The sequence below is a fragment of the Pseudogymnoascus destructans genome, assembly GCF_001641265.1.
Source record: "Pseudogymnoascus destructans isolate 20631-21 unplaced genomic scaffold scaffold_46, whole genome shotgun sequence".
Taxonomy (NCBI): Eukaryota; Fungi; Ascomycota; class Leotiomycetes; order Thelebolales; family Thelebolaceae; genus Pseudogymnoascus; species Pseudogymnoascus destructans.
The window spans coordinates 1-15633 of record NW_020167564.1 but is presented as its reverse complement, the minus strand read 5'-3'; the positions used below and the strand labels follow the sequence as shown (position 1 = coordinate 15633).

Here is a 15633-nt window from a genome sequence, read left to right as displayed (position 1 = left end):
GTCCCTTCCAACGCCCATTGATCGGATTTTCGACATTACGACTTCCGATACGCCTTCCAAGTGCTAACAGGTTGCCCTACAGTCATCCTTCCCCCTCAGTCCACCCCCAACACAACCGCCATCATGGATATGGAGAAGCTGAAGAAGATGCAGCAGTCGGTGCGCATTGGTGAGTGGGACTACTGACCCCGAGATGAGCCGAATAGACAGCTTTGAAGAGCGTGGAAGGCAGTTCATCCTTCACCGACACCCCTGCTGACATATCTTTGTAGGGTAAGCAGATTTCCAAACCTGGACCCATCTACCTCCGAAAGACGAACCAGGCACAAATGATGGAGATCCATCATTTGTGCCATCAGGGCAGACGAAGTTGATGGATTGAGGCTGACAATTGTGGGATTATAGCGGAAAGGGTACCCCGAGACGTAAGGTCAAGTCCAAGCCGAAGAACTTTGGTGTGGACGACAAGAAGCTCCAGACCGCTCTTAAGAAGATCAACGTGCAGCCCATCCAGGCCATCGAGGAGGTCAACATGTTCAAGGCCGACGGAAACGTTATCCACTTCGCTGCACCAAAGGGTATGTACATTCAACTTTCCACCCGGCAGCCTCTTCCAAGGCCACATACCCGACGGAAATACATTCCACGGCAATATACAAGGCGGTGTACGGAAATATGAGCTACGAGGCTAACAGTATTCAAATAGTGCACGCCGCTGTCCCATCCAACACCTTCGCCATCTACGGTAACGGTGAGGATAAGGAGCTTACCGAGCTCGTACCCGGCATCCTGAACCAGCTGGGCCCCGACTCCCTGGCCTCGCTCCGCAAGCTGGCCGAGAGCTACCAGTCGATGCAGAAGAAGGAGGGTGAGGAGAAGGAGGACGATGACGACATCCCAGACTTGGTTGCTGGCGAGACTTTCGATGAGAAGGTCGATGTCGAGTAAAAAAAGTAAAAAACCGAGCAGGATGGACGGGACGCTACCGTGACGCCACTACGCAAGGGTGGCTGCTGGGGTGATGCGATAGACTGTTTTGGGCGCGCATGCGTGGATGGATTTGTGTCTCAGCTTGGCAGAACAGATCTTAGGAGGTCATTCGAAGGGTGAAGTAGGCTCTTGATGACTTGCTTGTACAAACTCTTCGAATACAGCCACAGTCAATCTTCCAATGTCCAATCTGCTTGAATCTGCGTTAATACGCTAGGCGAGAATACTGTGGTGTGTTTTATGTTGGAGTCCCAAAGCTAAAATGCTGGCGTTGAGCTAATTCGACCGGCGGGACGCTACTCTGTGAGCGCTGTTTCCATATCGACCGTGATAACTGAACCTCAGATCCAAAAGAATGAGGTACGACGAGCAGTCCAAATCAAAATCTCACAGTCTATTTAATTATGTTCCCTCTTTCTTTTGCAACTCCCATACCTGCATATTAGTCTCCTTCTCTTTCGGTCACATCTATCAACATTAAGTCTCAGAACGCCCCTTATCTTCTCACTCCCATCACTACATAGTCTCACTTCCATCTACTTCATTTTCGGTCATATATTTGAACTTGGTTTTTGAAATTTAGAATCAATCCTACTATACGCCTACCGACCACCAAAATGGTACCGGCACTCTCCAGATCGCCGAGCCCCTCCTTCTCCGTTATGCGCCCGACGACCCGAAGCCTCCCTACATCCATCGCTCAACAGATGAACCAAGCTTCCAGGAATGCCAGCGCAGAAGTATCAGCAGGCCGTTCGTCTGGATATGGGCAACCTGGTCTCCATACAGACCGGAGAGTAGGCCTCCCTCCACAGGGCCCGAGCCGGATTCCAGGGACCTATGTTAGTGCTGCTGAGGCCCGGGCTCCTGCCAGGACTCCTGCTCATAGTTCCCGCCACTTCATGTCTGCTAGTATCCGAGGGCAGGCTCATCTTCTCGAGGGGATAGCAGCAATAGATGCTTGCAAAGGGACCGTAGCGCCTGTCAACGCAGCTGGCTCCTCTAACCGAACTGGCAACGCAACAGGTGCTAAGCCCCGCACTAGAATCAAGTGGAAACTCAACAAAAGAAACTTCCGCAGGCTCTTAAAAAAAAGTTTCTACCGCAGGGAAAAACTTGAATCTGCCCGATGGACGATCAAAGGGTATATGGAGGAGGACATCCAGTCGGCCGCTAGGATCCTGGATCTAGAGGCGAGCAATCGGAATCTGAAGGCGCGCAATCGGGATCTAGAGGCCACCGTGGATGATATAAACGATGAATGCCAGGCATATCAGGACAAGCTTACGAATTTGGAGAACATGCACCAACTGGATGCAGAGGAGCTGCGACACAAAGATCATCAAATTTTGATGTTGTTTGACAGGTTGACAGGGAGGGATTCATAGTTTCGCAGAGAGAAATTGGCTGGCCTAGACAGTAACTCTTCAGTGCCCCCTAGGCCCGACCTTGACTAATTTTAACGCGTTCTCTTCCCACCCCGAGGCACCGCCATATGCAGCAATCACGTCCTTTACATTAATTTCTGAAAATGGCATTACACGCCTCCGTCCCAGCAAGCATTCTTTCCTTGTACTCGGTATTCGCAACATTTCCTTCTCAAGCTCCCACCCGCAATCTATCGCTAGCTTCGACACCCAGGCGACCAATGAAGCGTACGCCGAACTCGAGATGCCAGCTTCCTTCGACGGCGGCGCGCGGAAGCGTGCACCGGTCAAGTTGTGGCTGCAGCATGGTATTGCTATGAAAGGCGACTCGGATAGGTTGGCTAAGATAGGGGTCCACGGCGTTAGTTCATCCGCATGGTTTGATATTATGAAAGTTCCTTTTCGGAAGGTCCCTGGATGGGTTCCTTGAATGTTGTCTTGCTCATTGGTTAAATCTGTTTTGTTGCCGGGGTTTTCGTCATGACTTTGTATTACAGACGGTATCAACACGAGTTCTTTCAGATTTTCTCGTGTCTTTGGTGAATATGTATCCCAGGATTTCCGCTTTCTTGCGTCAAAACCCCAGCCAGTGTAGCCTTCTTGGATGAGAATATGTGTGAGAAGACCGTTGCCACAGCCGATATCCACAAATCCCGGCCAGTTGTCGCCGTTGGGATACATTTCCGCCCACAGCTGGATTAAAAACGCGGCTATCCCCAGATCTTCAAAGACGTGCTTTGCGGGATCTGTGACCTCAGCCCAGGATGTGATGAGGTCTTTGGCATACGTCGTCTTGAGCTTTGCGTACGTCTGTTGTGTTTTTGCCTGGGGCAGAACAAGGTCGTGATGTACCTTCTTGACATAACCGTTCAGCAGCCCGTTGCCGTGTTTATGAAGTATCCTGAGCAAGTGCAGAGCCGTTCGTTGGACAGCCTCTGTCTTGGGTGCAGAATCAAAGAACGAGTAATGAATAGAGACTTGTCCTTGCTGAGACTCTGAATTGAACGTATGGAGAAAGGCTATGCCATGAACAGCTGGATGATAGAAAGGAGACTCGGAAGGAGATTTGAAGTGGGGGAGATAGATGACAAGAGACTTGGTCTCTATTTCACCTTTCTGCGAGTATATGAGGCACGTCTGATCCATAGGCTTGTCAACCAACGGGTTCCGTGGGATCAAACTCCGGACCATGACAGTATTGAGAGTGAATCCCGAAACATCGAGAAGCATTGGTACGGGTTCATACACGCCATCATCTGTGTATGGTGCGTCCAACGTGATATCTGCACGGGCGATGAAGCTCGAATTCAAGTTTGGATTGAGGATGAGATTCCGCATGACCTTGCCGAAGATCTCTGGAGTGAAAGAACAATCATGGCTGTAGAGCGGCGCCCAGAAGTTCCCTTTATCATCATGTAGTAACGGAGAAGCCTCTACCTGATATTCCACAGGTTGGAGAGCCATGAAGCCCGACAGTCGGTATTTCCATGCATGAACTTTCAGAAGCGGACGGAGAAAAGTGATATGCCCTTAAAATTGGCCGAGCCCAAATCAATTAGTTGTAAAATTGTGAATAGATGATTCCTACACTACCATAAAACCACCAGATATGAAAAACGTGACTTCGCAGATATTTTCGATCTCTCTTTGGTGTTCCGCGTTGCCAAGACTTTCCGCCCCGACCCTGGCATTGAACCGAACCTCTTGAGGCTCTTGGCGCTAATTGGCTAGTGCATAATTTCATAAGCGAGAACATTTGCCCTAAGTCCACCATGGGCAGACGGAAATCTCGCGAGGCCAACGACAACGACGCCAGCAGCCGGCAGCCATCGACACCTAACAACACAGTCGGAGGAAATAAATCAAGATGCGTACCTACGACGACACCTTCTCCGGCACGAAGATCTATCCTGGAAAGGTACACATACAATCCGATCCCCTCCCAAATCCATGACGCAGAGAGGTGGAAGCCGCGATGACGAGGGGCGAATCCGCGTCGTCGCTCCGGGCTGGACGATTGAAGGAGAGCACACAGCCGTCCGCGAGGGAGGGCACACATCTCAGGTTATACAGAAAGGCTGACAATTTTACGTGTTGCAGGGTAAGATCTACGTCCGCGGCGACAGCAAGATCTTCCGTTTCCAGAAGGGCAAGTCCGAGTCCCTGTTCCTCCAGCGCAAGAACCCCCGCCGTATCGCATGGACCGTCCTCTTCCGCAGACAACACAAGAAGGGTATCTCCGAGGTACGCAGCACTCCGAAGGCGCAATCCCGGCGCAGATGGGAAGGATAGGAAGAAGAAGAGGAAGCTAACCGCAGCCGAACTACAGGAAGTCGCCAAGAAGCGCTCGCGCCGCACCGTCAAGAGCCAGCGTGCCATTGTCGGCGCCTCGCTCGATGTGATCAAGGAGCGCCGCACACAACGCCCCGAGGCGCGTGAGGCTGCCCGCAAGGCCGCCATCGCGTCCGGCAAGGAGAAGAAGTCCGCTGCCGAGTCGGCAAAGAAGGCCAACAAGGCCAAGACCGCTGCGAACGCTGCCAAGGGAGGATCGAGGATCACGAGCAAGCAGGGCTCCAAGGGAGCTCAGGCTAAGGTGGCCGCCAACACCCGCTAAATCGTTGGGACGATGGGTTTGGGACTACTCGGGCTGGGAATTTTTACGTGATACGGGGCTTGCTGGATGCGCATAGTAGCTGTTGTAGCTGTTGTTCAATGCAAGTCTGATACGTGTATGCGGGACTACTTGCGGTTTTGTGAATGTGGATGTGATAGGAATGCGAGACGGGATACGGGCCCGATATACGATTAGAGAAACAACAAGCCCGAGCTATTTTATCGACAGCCGAACCGGCGACTCTGCCTTGATGTGTTCTGTGTGGAAGGGAAACAGTCGACTGTCTTTGAAATTTGTGACTGGGCTTGTTCCGCCTTTGTTTGCAGATATATTTACCCCTCCATCCCACCCAAGCCCCTGCCTTGATGTGTTCTGTGCGGAAAGAAACAGTCTACCACCCTTGAAATTTGTGACTGGGCTTGTTCGGTTTTTGTCTGGCAGATATATCTACCCCTCCATCTCATCCAAGCCCACCCCTGAGACCACCTTATCAAATAGTCTCCAGGGTCCTGCTTCTTACCGTCCTATTTCTACCACAACCACAACCGCCATGGCACGGAGAAAACTCCTTGGAATTACTTCTATGACCATACGAGAACGGGTTTCAAACAGAGTTCGTATTATGCAACTTCATGATTAGGCGCTTCATAGCCATAAATTCTCTATTATTCACCTCGCCATCAAACACTCCACAACCACGCACCCCATAATCGTTCACTCATAATCAAGCACTCCATGACCCCCAAACACTGCCTAAATCCTCATTAAAAGTGGAATTATATTCAGACCACAAGTCATAGATCCAACCCCCCAAACAATTCATGGCTGAGATGCCCATCCGAAATATCCCCAGACGCCGCGCGCCGGTCCGTATCACATAGCTCACCCACCTATCCATACACTCTTCCACCGCGGGCGATCCGCACCCATATAATACACATCCTCCCAGTATCATACACAGGCCTCCTCATATAATCTCACACCCACCCAATCCGGGTGCCGCGCCTCTGTTCCCACGCCTCTGTCTCCGTGCCTTCCCAAATCACCCTCTGGACGTATTTACCTCTTGACATCCACCTTCCCCTCAGCGCCCTCCTCATTGCGTGCAGCCTCGATGGCATCAACGACGCCGCGTAGGGGTGTCTTCGTCTGCTCAGCCTGTTTCTGCTCGGCTAGGCGCACGGCATCGGCGATCTTCTTCTTCTTCGCCTCCATTTCCGCTGCTGCTTCCCAGACTATGGAGTTATTAGCCCTTGTCCTATCATCCTCCCTCCTCCCTCCCTCCAGCCAGATAAGCGGATAATGGGCACTCACTCGGCTTATCACTCTTGCTATACTCCTTCAGCCGCGTCACGAAGTTATCAAACTCCTCCTGCTTCTGCTGCCTGTTCTCGAGCGAGCGGCGCTGTAGCTCGGGGTTGTAGCGGGCGAAGAGCTCTTCTTCGGTGGGCGTGAGCCACATGGTGAGGGCGGGGCCGCCGATGCAGAGGATTGCGCCGCTGTGGGGGGGGGGGGGAGGGGGTTAGCTTGGGTCTTGTGGGGAGAGGGAGGGGCAGGGGGGATGAAGAAGGACGAACCCGATAGTCATTTTGGCGTACATGCCCCAGGGCGTGGGCTTCGGGGCCTTGCGAACCATTGTGAAAGGGGGGGGGAATAATTGGTGGGGGGAGGGAGAGGGGTGAGTATGTGGGAGTATAAGTTAAAGTTAAATAAACAAAATAAATCGTGATGATGTAGGACGATAGTAGTATATAATAAACTACATGGGTGGTCTAACTGGGACACCGTAATTACGAGTATATTGAGCTTAAGACGAGGCTGAGACGGCCGCTGGGAAAGACTCGCACTCGAAACTCGAACCATGTGTAAAGAAGAGGAAGAAGCTATAGCCGCGCGCATAGTTGGGTAAAAGTAGTTTGGGCGTGTTTGGTTGGTGTTGGTTGGTGTTGGATGGGATAGCGGACATGGAGGGCACGGCGTTTCGTACAGTTGCGTTACTGCCTGACCCCCCCATCTGTAACTTACCTCCACCCTTTTCAGCCTTTTTCAGGGTCAAGTGGCACCATTCCAGTCATCCTCCACAAACCTCCACTTTCAAGTCCCCGGGGCAAAACAGAAAAGCACACACGAGGGGTTGCTTTACGACCACCACACAGCATCATACTCGACGCACCTGACCACCGAGGTCGTCCCAACTTCGTCCGTCACAACGCTGGTCGCAACACCGCAACTTCCCACACACGCCGCGCTCGAATCCAGAACACACAATGGCGTACAACCAGGGCCGTCCTAACGACGGGCGACCACCGCAGCAATACCAGGCTTATGGGCCGAGAGGGGGAGGCGGAGGCGGAGGAGGGGGAGGAGGCCAGTACCAGCAAGACAACTACGGCTATGAAAACGGAGGCGGAAACGGCTACGACCAGGGATACCAGCAGCCGCCGCCGAATGCGCGCGGGGGAGGGGGAGGAGGAGGCCAAGGGCCACCGAGGGGATATCCACCACAGAACCAGAACTACCCATCAGGAGGAGGGTACCCGAACGGCGGGGGTGGTGACCCGAGGGCGCAAGGCCGCGGAGGACGAGTAGGCCCGGACCTCTACGCGCAGAAGCCGCCGCCGAGAGGAGATAGCAGAGGATATGGCGGGGGAGGAAATGCGCCTCCACCACGAGGCGATAGCAGGGGATACCAAGGGCAGGATGGACCGCCGGGGGCTAACATGGGGAGGGGAGGGGGGGAGCCCGGGGGCTCAGATCCAGGTAGTGAGTGTTCTGCCTTTCTTTGCACGGAAGCGGCTACTGATAATGAACAGGAGTTGCGCGAAAACCGATGCCCGGTCCGGGAGCACCGCAAGTGGACGGGCTGGCGCAGCAGTTTGCTGGCGTAGATATAAATGGTGGTGACCGACGACCGGCTCCATCACGGGGAGGATACCCACCACAAGGCCGGGAAGGGCCACAGCAGGGATATGGAAGGGGGCCAGGGAATGACGGATATGGGCAAGGTGGCTATGACCAGACCAATGCAGCAAGCACCCCAACCTCACCTATTCGAACAGGTTTCAATGCGAACGGTCAGCAATACCCACTTGAAGCACCAGGCGGCGGTAGCGCACCCTACAATGGCTCGGCTGGCCGAGGGATTCCCAGACCCGCGACCGCGTCGTCAGACAGACCAGGTCCCCCGCAACGCTCATACATGCAGCCGCCTCTTCCACAGGGTGGTGGTTACGATGATGGATACGGTACTGCCGGATATGAGCAAGGCAATGGCCGCCAGGGGCATGATAGTGTTATCGACCTTTATGATCATTATTTCGACAGTAGTGGTATGCCTTGTCCCCTCAACCGATTATCACAGTCTAACAGGAACAGCTCAAGATCCCCACAACCGTTCCATGTCCTTAGATCAATCTAGACTAGGTAAGTCCGACGAACGCTCTAATATTCTCCCTCTTCAAGGGGCTGCCTCGCAAGTGAGCTATCAAAAGTCTGTTGATGCTCGCGCGGGTGCAGAAGCCCAGTCCGTCGTTTATGGTGTTGCTGCCTCTCCAGGCTTGGATGATTACTCACATCGCCAAGGTAACCAAGGCCAAGGATACCAGGACGATGGATACGGCCAGCAGCAGCAGTATAATGGACAGCCTCAAGGACCTCACAACGGCTATGCGAATGGAAATGGCCAAGACCAAGGGTTCGGGCCACCTGCCCGGTCGGCGACTGAGAACATTGGGGCTGGCGGAAGAGGTAGGAATACCACAACGTACTTAATTCATACAACTGACACATAGTAGCAGCCACCGGACTAGGTGGTCTACCAGCACACCCAGCACCATACAGACCTGGCCACCAACAGCCAGCCGCCAACCAGATGAACAACAAGCCCCCGCCAGTCCGCAACTACAACCCCAGCATTGCCTCCGGACACACCGCCCCGTCGAGCTACCCCTCCACCACGTCCACGCCCGCGCCACCCGCAGAACCTGAAACCGAGATGATCGTCACGCCAGCCGAGCTGGAGCGCCTGCGCGCCATGGTAAGCAACAACCCCATGGACGAAGCCATGCAGCTTGTCCTAGCGCGTAAGCTGGTCCTCGCCTCCGAGACACTCGCCGCCACGATCCCTGACCCGAAGACGCGTGCCAAGACACGTGAGCGCTGGGTCATCGAGGCGCACAAGATCCTCAAGAAGATGGTCGCGATCCCAAACATGGACGCCATGTTCTTCCTTGCCGACTGCTACGGGCGTGGCGCGCTGGGACTGGAGACCTCACCCTCCCAAGCTTTCACTCTGTACCAATCCGCTGCCAAGGCGGGCCATGCGCAAGCAGCGTACCGGACAGCTGTGTGCTGTGAGATCGGGCAAGAAGACGGCGGCGGGACGCGCAAGGACCCACTGAAGGCGATGCAATGGTACAAGCGCGCCGCAACCCTGGGTGACCCCCCAGCCATGTACAAGATGGGTATGATCCAACTGAAGGGCCTCCTCGGGCAGCAGAAGAACATGCGCGAAGCGGAGATGTGGCTCAAGCGTGCCGCAGACCTTGCGGACGCCGAGAATCCCCACGCGCTGCACGAGCTGGCACTCCTCTTCTCCGCGTCACAGAGCCAGGACACCAGCGTGGTTCGCGACGAGGCGTACAGTCTTACCCTGTTCAAGCAGGCGGCCGAGCTGGGGTACAAGTTCAGCCAGTTCCGTCTGGGCGCCGCGCACGAGTACGGGCTATTCGGGCTGGCTATCAACCCCAAGGAGAGTATCCAGTGGTACTCCCGCGCTGCGGTGCAGGAAGAGCACCAGAGCGAGTTGGCGCTCAGTGGGTGGTATCTTACTGGTGCGAAGGATGAGCGCAGCGGACAGATGATCCTGGCGCAGAGTGATACGGAGGCGTATCTGTGGGCGCGCAAGGCGGCGATGGCAGGGCTGGCGAAGGCGGAGTATGCGATGGGGTATTTTACGGAGATGGGGATTGGGAGCACGCAGGATATTGAGGGGGCGAAGCGGTGGTATTGGAGAGCTGCTGGTGAGTGAATTTTATCCCTTGCGTCTTTTGTTGAACAAGACTAACACCAACCAGCCCAGAACTTCCCGCAAGCACGGGAGCGCCTCGAGGAGCTGAAGCGCTCAGGCGGCAAGGGCCTCCCGAACCGCGAGCGCATCTCGCGTAGCAAGGTGGGGAAACAGAATGAGGGCGAGTGCGCGGTGATGTAATGGGGCATACCTCCTGCCTGAGCACAGTAAATAAAAAAAGGCGCGGCGCCGATGCATGGATGGATGGATGGGGCTGGACCCTAGCGCTGTGGTTGGAGGGAGGAAGAGTGATGAATTGGTGGGGGGGTTGGGGCAGGGGCTTTGGATGATAGATGACGAATGTGGGGGATGAGATATGGTAATACCCTGGTAGGGAATAAACGAAAATCGACGATATGGAAGAGAGGATGGATGGATGAAAAGAGGAGGAAATGGCGGGGTTGGATTTTTCATCCCGCATATATTACCCCTGCCGAGTATCTATCTATTTGGAAGCTAGGAAAGGGAGGGGAGCTAGGGATTGTGGGTTTCGGCGTTTGGAAGAGGGGTATTTTGTAGATTCGGGGGGGGGGGGGTGAAATGAAGTGTGTTGAATCGAGAGTGGTGTTCGTGTGCGCTATATGCTAGTGCGTCGTGGTTTTTGGATGATTGATAACTTGAAGCAAGTTGGAGGGGATGGAGTATTTCGATGATACTGTGAAATGGTACGGCTGCGAAATTCGCCGTAAAAAGTCCATTTACCCGTGGTATAAAAGCCTATGCTGAGTTCGGCCAGAGACTGCAACATCGGAAAAGATACCAATGAAGAAAGAAGGGCTAGAGAAGCGATCAAGGGTAAAGCGAGTGGATACCGAAAAAAAGTTGTTTAGCATGACGCTAGGTGCCGCGAGAGTGAGACAGGTGTAAGTCAGGATGAGCAGAAGCAGTGAGGGGGGTGTATGCGGGGTTAGTACCGCTTGGATCACCTTCACAAATGTTTCCAGCAAGTGCCATGGTTGATGTTTTGGAAAAGGGGGTAAAACGAGGACTCCAGAGGGGAGTAAAACGAGGACTCCAGACGGGGAGTGTCTCGTCTGCCAACCATAACCAAGTCCGCGTCGCCTCTCCTGCGCCTGAACCCCGCGTCGTCTCGCCCTTGCGCTCGCGCCCTCGCCCGTCCACTCCCCACTGTACGACTGCTCATACAGAGCAGAAAGGGGCGCATCGCTAGCCGCCGCCAACACGAAGCGGCTATTGCAGCTATCATTCAGGTGGAGGCCGAGGAGGAGGAGGAGGCAGAGAGAAGGGAGAGGATGGAGAGGGAGTAGAGAGGATGGAGAAATAGAGTGGCGGCGTCCCTCTACACGTGTAATTATAGTAAATGTATGGCTAATCGATGTCTCAATGGAGAACATTTGAATTAATTCAACCATCTATCTGTGCCGCTCCCATGTCTCCATTCTGCTCCGACACGGGCACCCGAGGAAGTGTTCGTACGTGTCGGACTTGTGCACTTTAAGAAAGGTCGCGTACAAGGTCGAGGAGAGGTTGTTGATCGGCTTTGCGTTCCGAGAGCCAACGCAGAAGCATGTTATTAGCAGTTACCTTTTTATCAATGGCCAAAGGGTTCACCTCCTAGCGAATCCTTCGTGAGGTATATATGTATGTTTTTCATATTCTAAGCTATATACCCATAATAATATACTCATCGCCCTTGCTCAAAGCTAAGCTGAATATTTATATCATAATTGATTCGCTCTAAAATTTAGCAATGTACGGTTGAGCCACTTGCTTTCTTTGCTCCCAGCAGTAGCTTCACATTTCTGGTCCTTAAAACTTTTAGCTCAGTGAGATGGAACGCGACGTCGTCCATGGTTCTAGTTTCTCTTGCCTTAAGTCGCTGCCTGCGTGGAGGGCGGCTCTGCACTTGGACTTGGGCTGACAAATCGGCCTCCCTGCACTGCGCAGTGAAAGGGTACTAATCTATGCCTCATTCAAGAAGCAACCGAGGAACCTGGTATAGTTGCGGTAATCTTGCAGCCACTGCTTTGTGGGGAATGGGGTGTTTAATTTGCTGATAGGTCGGTGTATGGTGGATAGAATGACTTTCGTAGTCCACCATTAACGGTTCATTTCGCTCGGACTGGCTGTGGCTGTGGCTGTGTCCAAGTTGCCAAAAATCAATGGCCTTGCACCCAGAATCCATGCACGTCCGTCGTCGCGAATACCTCCGCACCCATCGTCCAATATACCACACTATAACACCTCTTCCTCATCATGTTCACCCTCATCCCACTCCTCTCCCTCCAACTCCTCGCCCCGAATCCCCCAACTTGCCACGAACCCTAGCACCGCGACACCCCCAAACACCCCAAATGGGATCCAACCACCACTCCTCCCATTCTTCGGTGCAGCGCTGAATAATCCGCCTGCCATCACGGGGCCTACCCCCCGCCCCGCAGAGCTAAGCGTTTGCGCCAACCCGTTCAGAGCGCCTAGACACTCTGGTTCAGGGGCTGAATTGGTGATGAGCAGGAGGGCGCTGGAGAGGCCGCCTACGGATGCTACTGTCTTGGCGAGGAGTACGAGGGAGAGGTGTGCCCACATCCACATGTGTCCTGTGAGGAACTTGAATGGCGGCTTAGAGTCTGCGAATGGTACGGTCGGGGTTGCGAGGAGGGCAACGGCGAATAAGCCCAGGCCCGCGCGGTATGTCGCTTTGTTCCCCATCTTGTCGCGTAGGCGGCCGAAGATGAGGACCTGGAACATAATTGTAGCGACACCGGCGGCGGAGAGAGAGAAACCAATATCTCGGGCGGGGATATTGCGGCCGAGTGGGGGGTCGGCGAAGGCGAAGACGGGGTAGAGGGCGTTGAAGGATGCGTTGGAGAGCTGGAAGACGAAGTAGGTGGATAGGAGGAGGAGGGTGGTGCCGCTGAGGGGGTCTTTTGATGGGGATGGAGGTATATGGGCCAGCGAAGATGTCATGGAGGAGGGAGGAGGAGGGGGAGGTGCTGCTTGTGCTCGAGATGGTAGAGCTATGGGAGTGGACTCGGCGGTGGCCGTGGTGGTGGAGGGGACCGCGTCGGGTGTAGGTTGGGCGGATGGCACCGGAGGCGAACTGCCACATCCATGAGAAGAAGGCTCTGACTCTGTCTTGTAGCGGTGGGAGGTCTTTGGCCTCCTCGAGGCTCTCTTCGAGGAATATCAGGGTAACTGTAAATTCCACCACCAGTATGACAGCCGCAACCAGATTCGGGAGTAAGAACGGGTAGGATGGTTTCTTCGCACTGGACTCTCCTTGCACTAACAATCCGCCTAGTGCCGGCCCTGAGATGGCGCCTACACCGTAGATGACGGGCAGCCAGACGAAAGCGCGGCCTTGATTTGAGCGGTCCGTGATCTCGCCCAGACACGTACTGATGAGTCCCTGATTCCCGTTTACAATTCCCATTATAGCTTGCACAAGGATCGCATGCCATAGCTTTGTGCAGAACCCGAACCCTACGAATGCCGCAGCCGTGAGGATGGCACCGAGGAGGATAACTGGTTTGCGCCCGATGCGGTCGGAGAGTGAGCCCCAGAAGTAATTCGTGAGGAGTTGCGCGGCAGCAAACGACGAGGCGATTGCGCCGACATATAGACCGATTCGTGATGTGTCTGTTGAGGGGAAAGAGGCCACCATCTGTGGGAGGTAGGGGGAGATGGAGTTCAGCGCAGTTTGCTCGGCCAGGGCGATGATAGCGAGAACGGCGAGCTGGCGGCGCGGAAGCGGCGACTCATGATTGTGGTTGTTATGCTGGTCGTCGTCGGCATTGGATACTCTATCTTGGTCATGGGAGGAGTCGAAGGGAGACGAGAGCGCATTCCCGCGAGTTCGTGGAGGGGCTGTGGGGAAAGTCTGGTAGTGTGGGGTCGAGGACTGGCGACGATTGAGGCCCGCCACGATGGGTTTGCGACTCATCGCCGAGTGAGAGCGGGAAATTTGTGAGTTTGTGTGTTTATATGACACGAAGTTCTGGGTGCGGTGACACGATCTGTACGCGTTATGATGCTTCAGGGCCCTGCCAAATCCGCCCCAGTCACCTCTTTCGGGACCTGGGAGTGTAGCCTCGAGGTTACACAGGCACGGCGCGGCCGAAGCCAATCCGCACGATCAGTGGCAAAGTTGCTGAGTTATATAGTCGCGGAGTCATGGGAACTCTAGATCACCAAATAAGAAGGTATAGAATGCTGAAGTTGGATGGGGAAGACCAGTTTTGTGCGGCGTTGGAGGATGACGTTGCCGGTTCTATCGAAAATGCCAAGATCGAAAAATCTAATCGGTGCGATAAGATTAGATTAGATTAGATAAGATAACAGATGGTGATCAGCTCCATGAGGGAGATGTGAACCAACACGTGACATAGCGTAGTATAGATGGAACATCGGATAGCCGATTGTCTCTTCTTCAGAGCATCATCAAGAATAGTAATACGATCGTCATCGTTATCACCGTTACACATTATTCCATGTTGCTCCGTAGGCTACACTTGGGGGCCTAATCCGGGATGAATCCAACCTTTTACTAAGAGCAACTATTCTTACCATAACGGCTTCTGAACGACCCCGTGAACATCGTTACACCAGAGATCTCCGGAAGATCAAGCACCGTCAGCCTCGAGAGCAACAGACGAAGGACCTCCGAAGGTCAGGAGCGCTGTGTCTTGCAGAAGCAAGAGAAGAGATTACATTATACTCTCACGAGGAGAGAAGAGCCACCGGCTGACATCGAAGTCGAAAACCTATCAGTCAATCCGAACTTGACGACCTTGGCCCAAGACTCCCAGTCGGAGTAAACAAGGGGCAGAGGAAGGCACGAAGAGACAACGCACTGGACAGCAACTGCAAGTTGGAGGCCGCGACCCCAACCCAGAAGGCAGAAGGAGCGCCCTATTGCTGAAACCAAACGGGAAGGAACAGTCGATCCCCACCACTCAACTACGTCATCACTTTCCGCTATCCAAAACAGAAGGATAAGACGGTGTCAACCGCCAACCACCCAAAGTGTCTTCTCCAGAAGAACAGAAGGACGCGCAGTCCACGCCCCAAGAGACAGGAGCAGACTCTGAGGCAGGACCAGCACCACGTGAAGAGGACATTGTTGACGAACCGCTACACACCCCGCCACCACATAGATTCCCCTCGCAAGATCAAACATCACAGCAAAGCCCTTTATCACCGGAAGAAATCGAAATCGCAAGGCCAGAAGATCTTTCCCACGTTGGAGGAGGACTCGACTCAGTACACTCATCAGAAGAGCAACTAGAGCCACCGTACGAATCCCTCTCTGAAGAATCGGACGACGATAGTGACGAGGAATCAAACATGGCAAACGCAATGAAAGTCCCGGCGTTCTCAGGAGAGCCAACGGAGAACATCGAAGTCTCAATTATGGCTGCGCGAATTGCAGCAGAAAGCCTTGGCAAACGATGGGGACCAGACACCACAGCCACAGACAAGATGTTTGCGCGGGTTATGATGTTACAAGGTGCCCTCAAAGGAGCGGCGGCAACATTTGGCTCAGACTTATTAAACAGGATACCCGAAATATC

At 54.0% G+C, this 15633-nt stretch overlaps 9 protein-coding genes across 9 annotated transcripts; 6 read left to right on the top strand and 3 right to left on the bottom strand.

The window, feature by feature from the left end:
* Nucleotides 1-123: 123 nt before the first annotated feature.
* EGD1 (Nascent polypeptide-associated complex subunit beta) lies at nt 124-948 on the top strand (the record flags this gene model as incomplete). The annotated part of the gene is made up of 4 exons (XM_024472827.1): nt 124-169; nt 211-268; nt 406-578; nt 707-948. 4 exons carry the CDS (start codon nt 124-126, stop codon nt 946-948), a joined length of 519 nt encoding a protein of 172 aa, XP_024319620.1.
* Nucleotides 949-1607: 659 nt separating this feature from the next.
* VC83_09387 (uncharacterized protein) lies at nt 1608-2378 on the top strand (the record flags this gene model as incomplete). The annotated part of the gene is made up of 1 exon (XM_024472826.1): nt 1608-2378. The coding sequence occupies one exon, from the start codon at nt 1608-1610 to the stop codon at nt 2376-2378; it is 771 nt and encodes a 256-aa protein (XP_024319617.1).
* Nucleotides 2379-2417: 39 nt separating this feature from the next.
* On the bottom strand, nt 2418-3881 carry TRM44 (tRNA(Ser) Um(44) 2'-O-methyltransferase; the record flags this gene model as incomplete). The annotated part of the gene is made up of 1 exon (XM_024472825.1): nt 2418-3881. The coding sequence occupies one exon, from the start codon at nt 3879-3881 to the stop codon at nt 2418-2420; it is 1464 nt and encodes a 487-aa protein (XP_024319618.1).
* A 317-nt stretch (nt 3882-4198) lies between these two features.
* RPL24 (60S ribosomal protein L24) lies at nt 4199-5158 on the top strand. Its single transcript, XM_024472824.1, has 3 exons — nt 4199-4335; nt 4518-4661; nt 4747-5158. The coding sequence occupies exons 1-3, from the start codon at nt 4285-4287 to the stop codon at nt 5029-5031; spliced, it is 480 nt and encodes a 159-aa protein (XP_024319615.1). The 5' UTR covers nt 4199-4284; the 3' UTR covers nt 5032-5158.
* A 417-nt stretch (nt 5159-5575) lies between these two features.
* On the bottom strand, nt 5576-6716 carry CBP4 (assembly factor cbp4). The gene is made up of 3 exons (XM_024472823.1): nt 6609-6716; nt 6346-6530; nt 5576-6266 (listed from the first exon to the last, which is right to left on the bottom strand). Exons 1-3 carry the CDS (start codon nt 6665-6667, stop codon nt 6091-6093), a joined length of 420 nt encoding a protein of 139 aa, XP_024319616.1. The 5' UTR covers nt 6668-6716; the 3' UTR covers nt 5576-6090.
* Nucleotides 6717-10367, top strand: VC83_09383 (uncharacterized protein). Its single transcript, XM_024472822.1, has 6 exons — nt 6717-7794; nt 7845-8360; nt 8407-8454; nt 8614-8778; nt 8826-10052; nt 10107-10367. Exons 1-6 carry the CDS (start codon nt 7299-7301, stop codon nt 10238-10240), a joined length of 2586 nt encoding a protein of 861 aa, XP_024319613.1. The 5' UTR covers nt 6717-7298; the 3' UTR covers nt 10241-10367.
* Nucleotides 10368-10622: 255 nt separating this feature from the next.
* Nucleotides 10623-11482, top strand: VC83_09382 (uncharacterized protein). The gene is made up of 2 exons (XM_024472821.1): nt 10623-10764; nt 10836-11482. Exon 2 carries the CDS (start codon nt 11034-11036, stop codon nt 11268-11270), a length of 237 nt encoding a protein of 78 aa, XP_024319614.1. The 5' UTR covers nt 10623-10764; nt 10836-11033; the 3' UTR covers nt 11271-11482.
* Nucleotides 11483-12295: 813 nt separating this feature from the next.
* On the bottom strand, nt 12296-14003 carry VC83_09381 (uncharacterized protein; the record flags this gene model as incomplete). The annotated part of the gene is made up of 2 exons (XM_024472820.1): nt 12296-13062; nt 13121-14003. The coding sequence occupies 2 exons, from the start codon at nt 14001-14003 to the stop codon at nt 12296-12298; spliced, it is 1650 nt and encodes a 549-aa protein (XP_024319611.1).
* Nucleotides 14004-14026: 23 nt separating this feature from the next.
* On the top strand, nt 14027-15569 carry VC83_09380 (uncharacterized protein; the record flags this gene model as incomplete). Its single annotated transcript, XM_024472819.1, has 3 exons — nt 14027-14364; nt 14454-14560; nt 15099-15569. Coding segments are annotated over exons 1-3 (709 nt in total), but the record flags the coding sequence as incomplete, so codon positions are not given.
* Nucleotides 15570-15633: the final 64 nt, after the last annotated feature.

Excerpts from the sequence above, each read along its gene's own strand:
- RPL24 (XM_024472824.1), top strand. The coding sequence starts at position 4,285 with ATGCGTACCTACGACGACACCTTCTCCGGCACGAAGATCTATCCTGGA. Across the intron at positions 4,336-4,517 it reads CGAAGATCTATCCTGGAAAG|GGTAAGATCTACGTCCGCGG; the intron begins GTACACATACAA and ends TACGTGTTGCAG. Across the intron at positions 4,662-4,746 it reads ACAAGAAGGGTATCTCCGAG|GAAGTCGCCAAGAAGCGCTC; the intron begins GTACGCAGCACT and ends GCCGAACTACAG.
- CBP4 (XM_024472823.1), bottom strand. The coding sequence starts at position 6,667 with ATGGTTCGCAAGGCCCCGAAGCCCACGCCCTGGGGCATGTACGCCAAA. Across the intron at positions 6,531-6,608 it reads TACGCCAAAATGACTATCGG|CGGCGCAATCCTCTGCATCG; the intron begins GTTCGTCCTTCT and ends CCCCCCCCACAG. Across the intron at positions 6,267-6,345 it reads TAGCAAGAGTGATAAGCCGA|TCTGGGAAGCAGCAGCGGAA; the intron begins GTGAGTGCCCAT and ends ATAACTCCATAG.
- VC83_09383 (XM_024472822.1), top strand. The coding sequence starts at position 7,299 with ATGGCGTACAACCAGGGCCGTCCTAACGACGGGCGACCACCGCAGCAA. Across the intron at positions 7,795-7,844 it reads CGGGGGCTCAGATCCAGGTA|GAGTTGCGCGAAAACCGATG; the intron begins GTGAGTGTTCTG and ends GATAATGAACAG. Across the intron at positions 8,361-8,406 it reads TCATTATTTCGACAGTAGTG|CTCAAGATCCCCACAACCGT; the intron begins GTATGCCTTGTC and ends TAACAGGAACAG.
- VC83_09382 (XM_024472821.1), top strand. The coding sequence starts at position 11,034 with ATGTTTCCAGCAAGTGCCATGGTTGATGTTTTGGAAAAGGGGGTAAAA.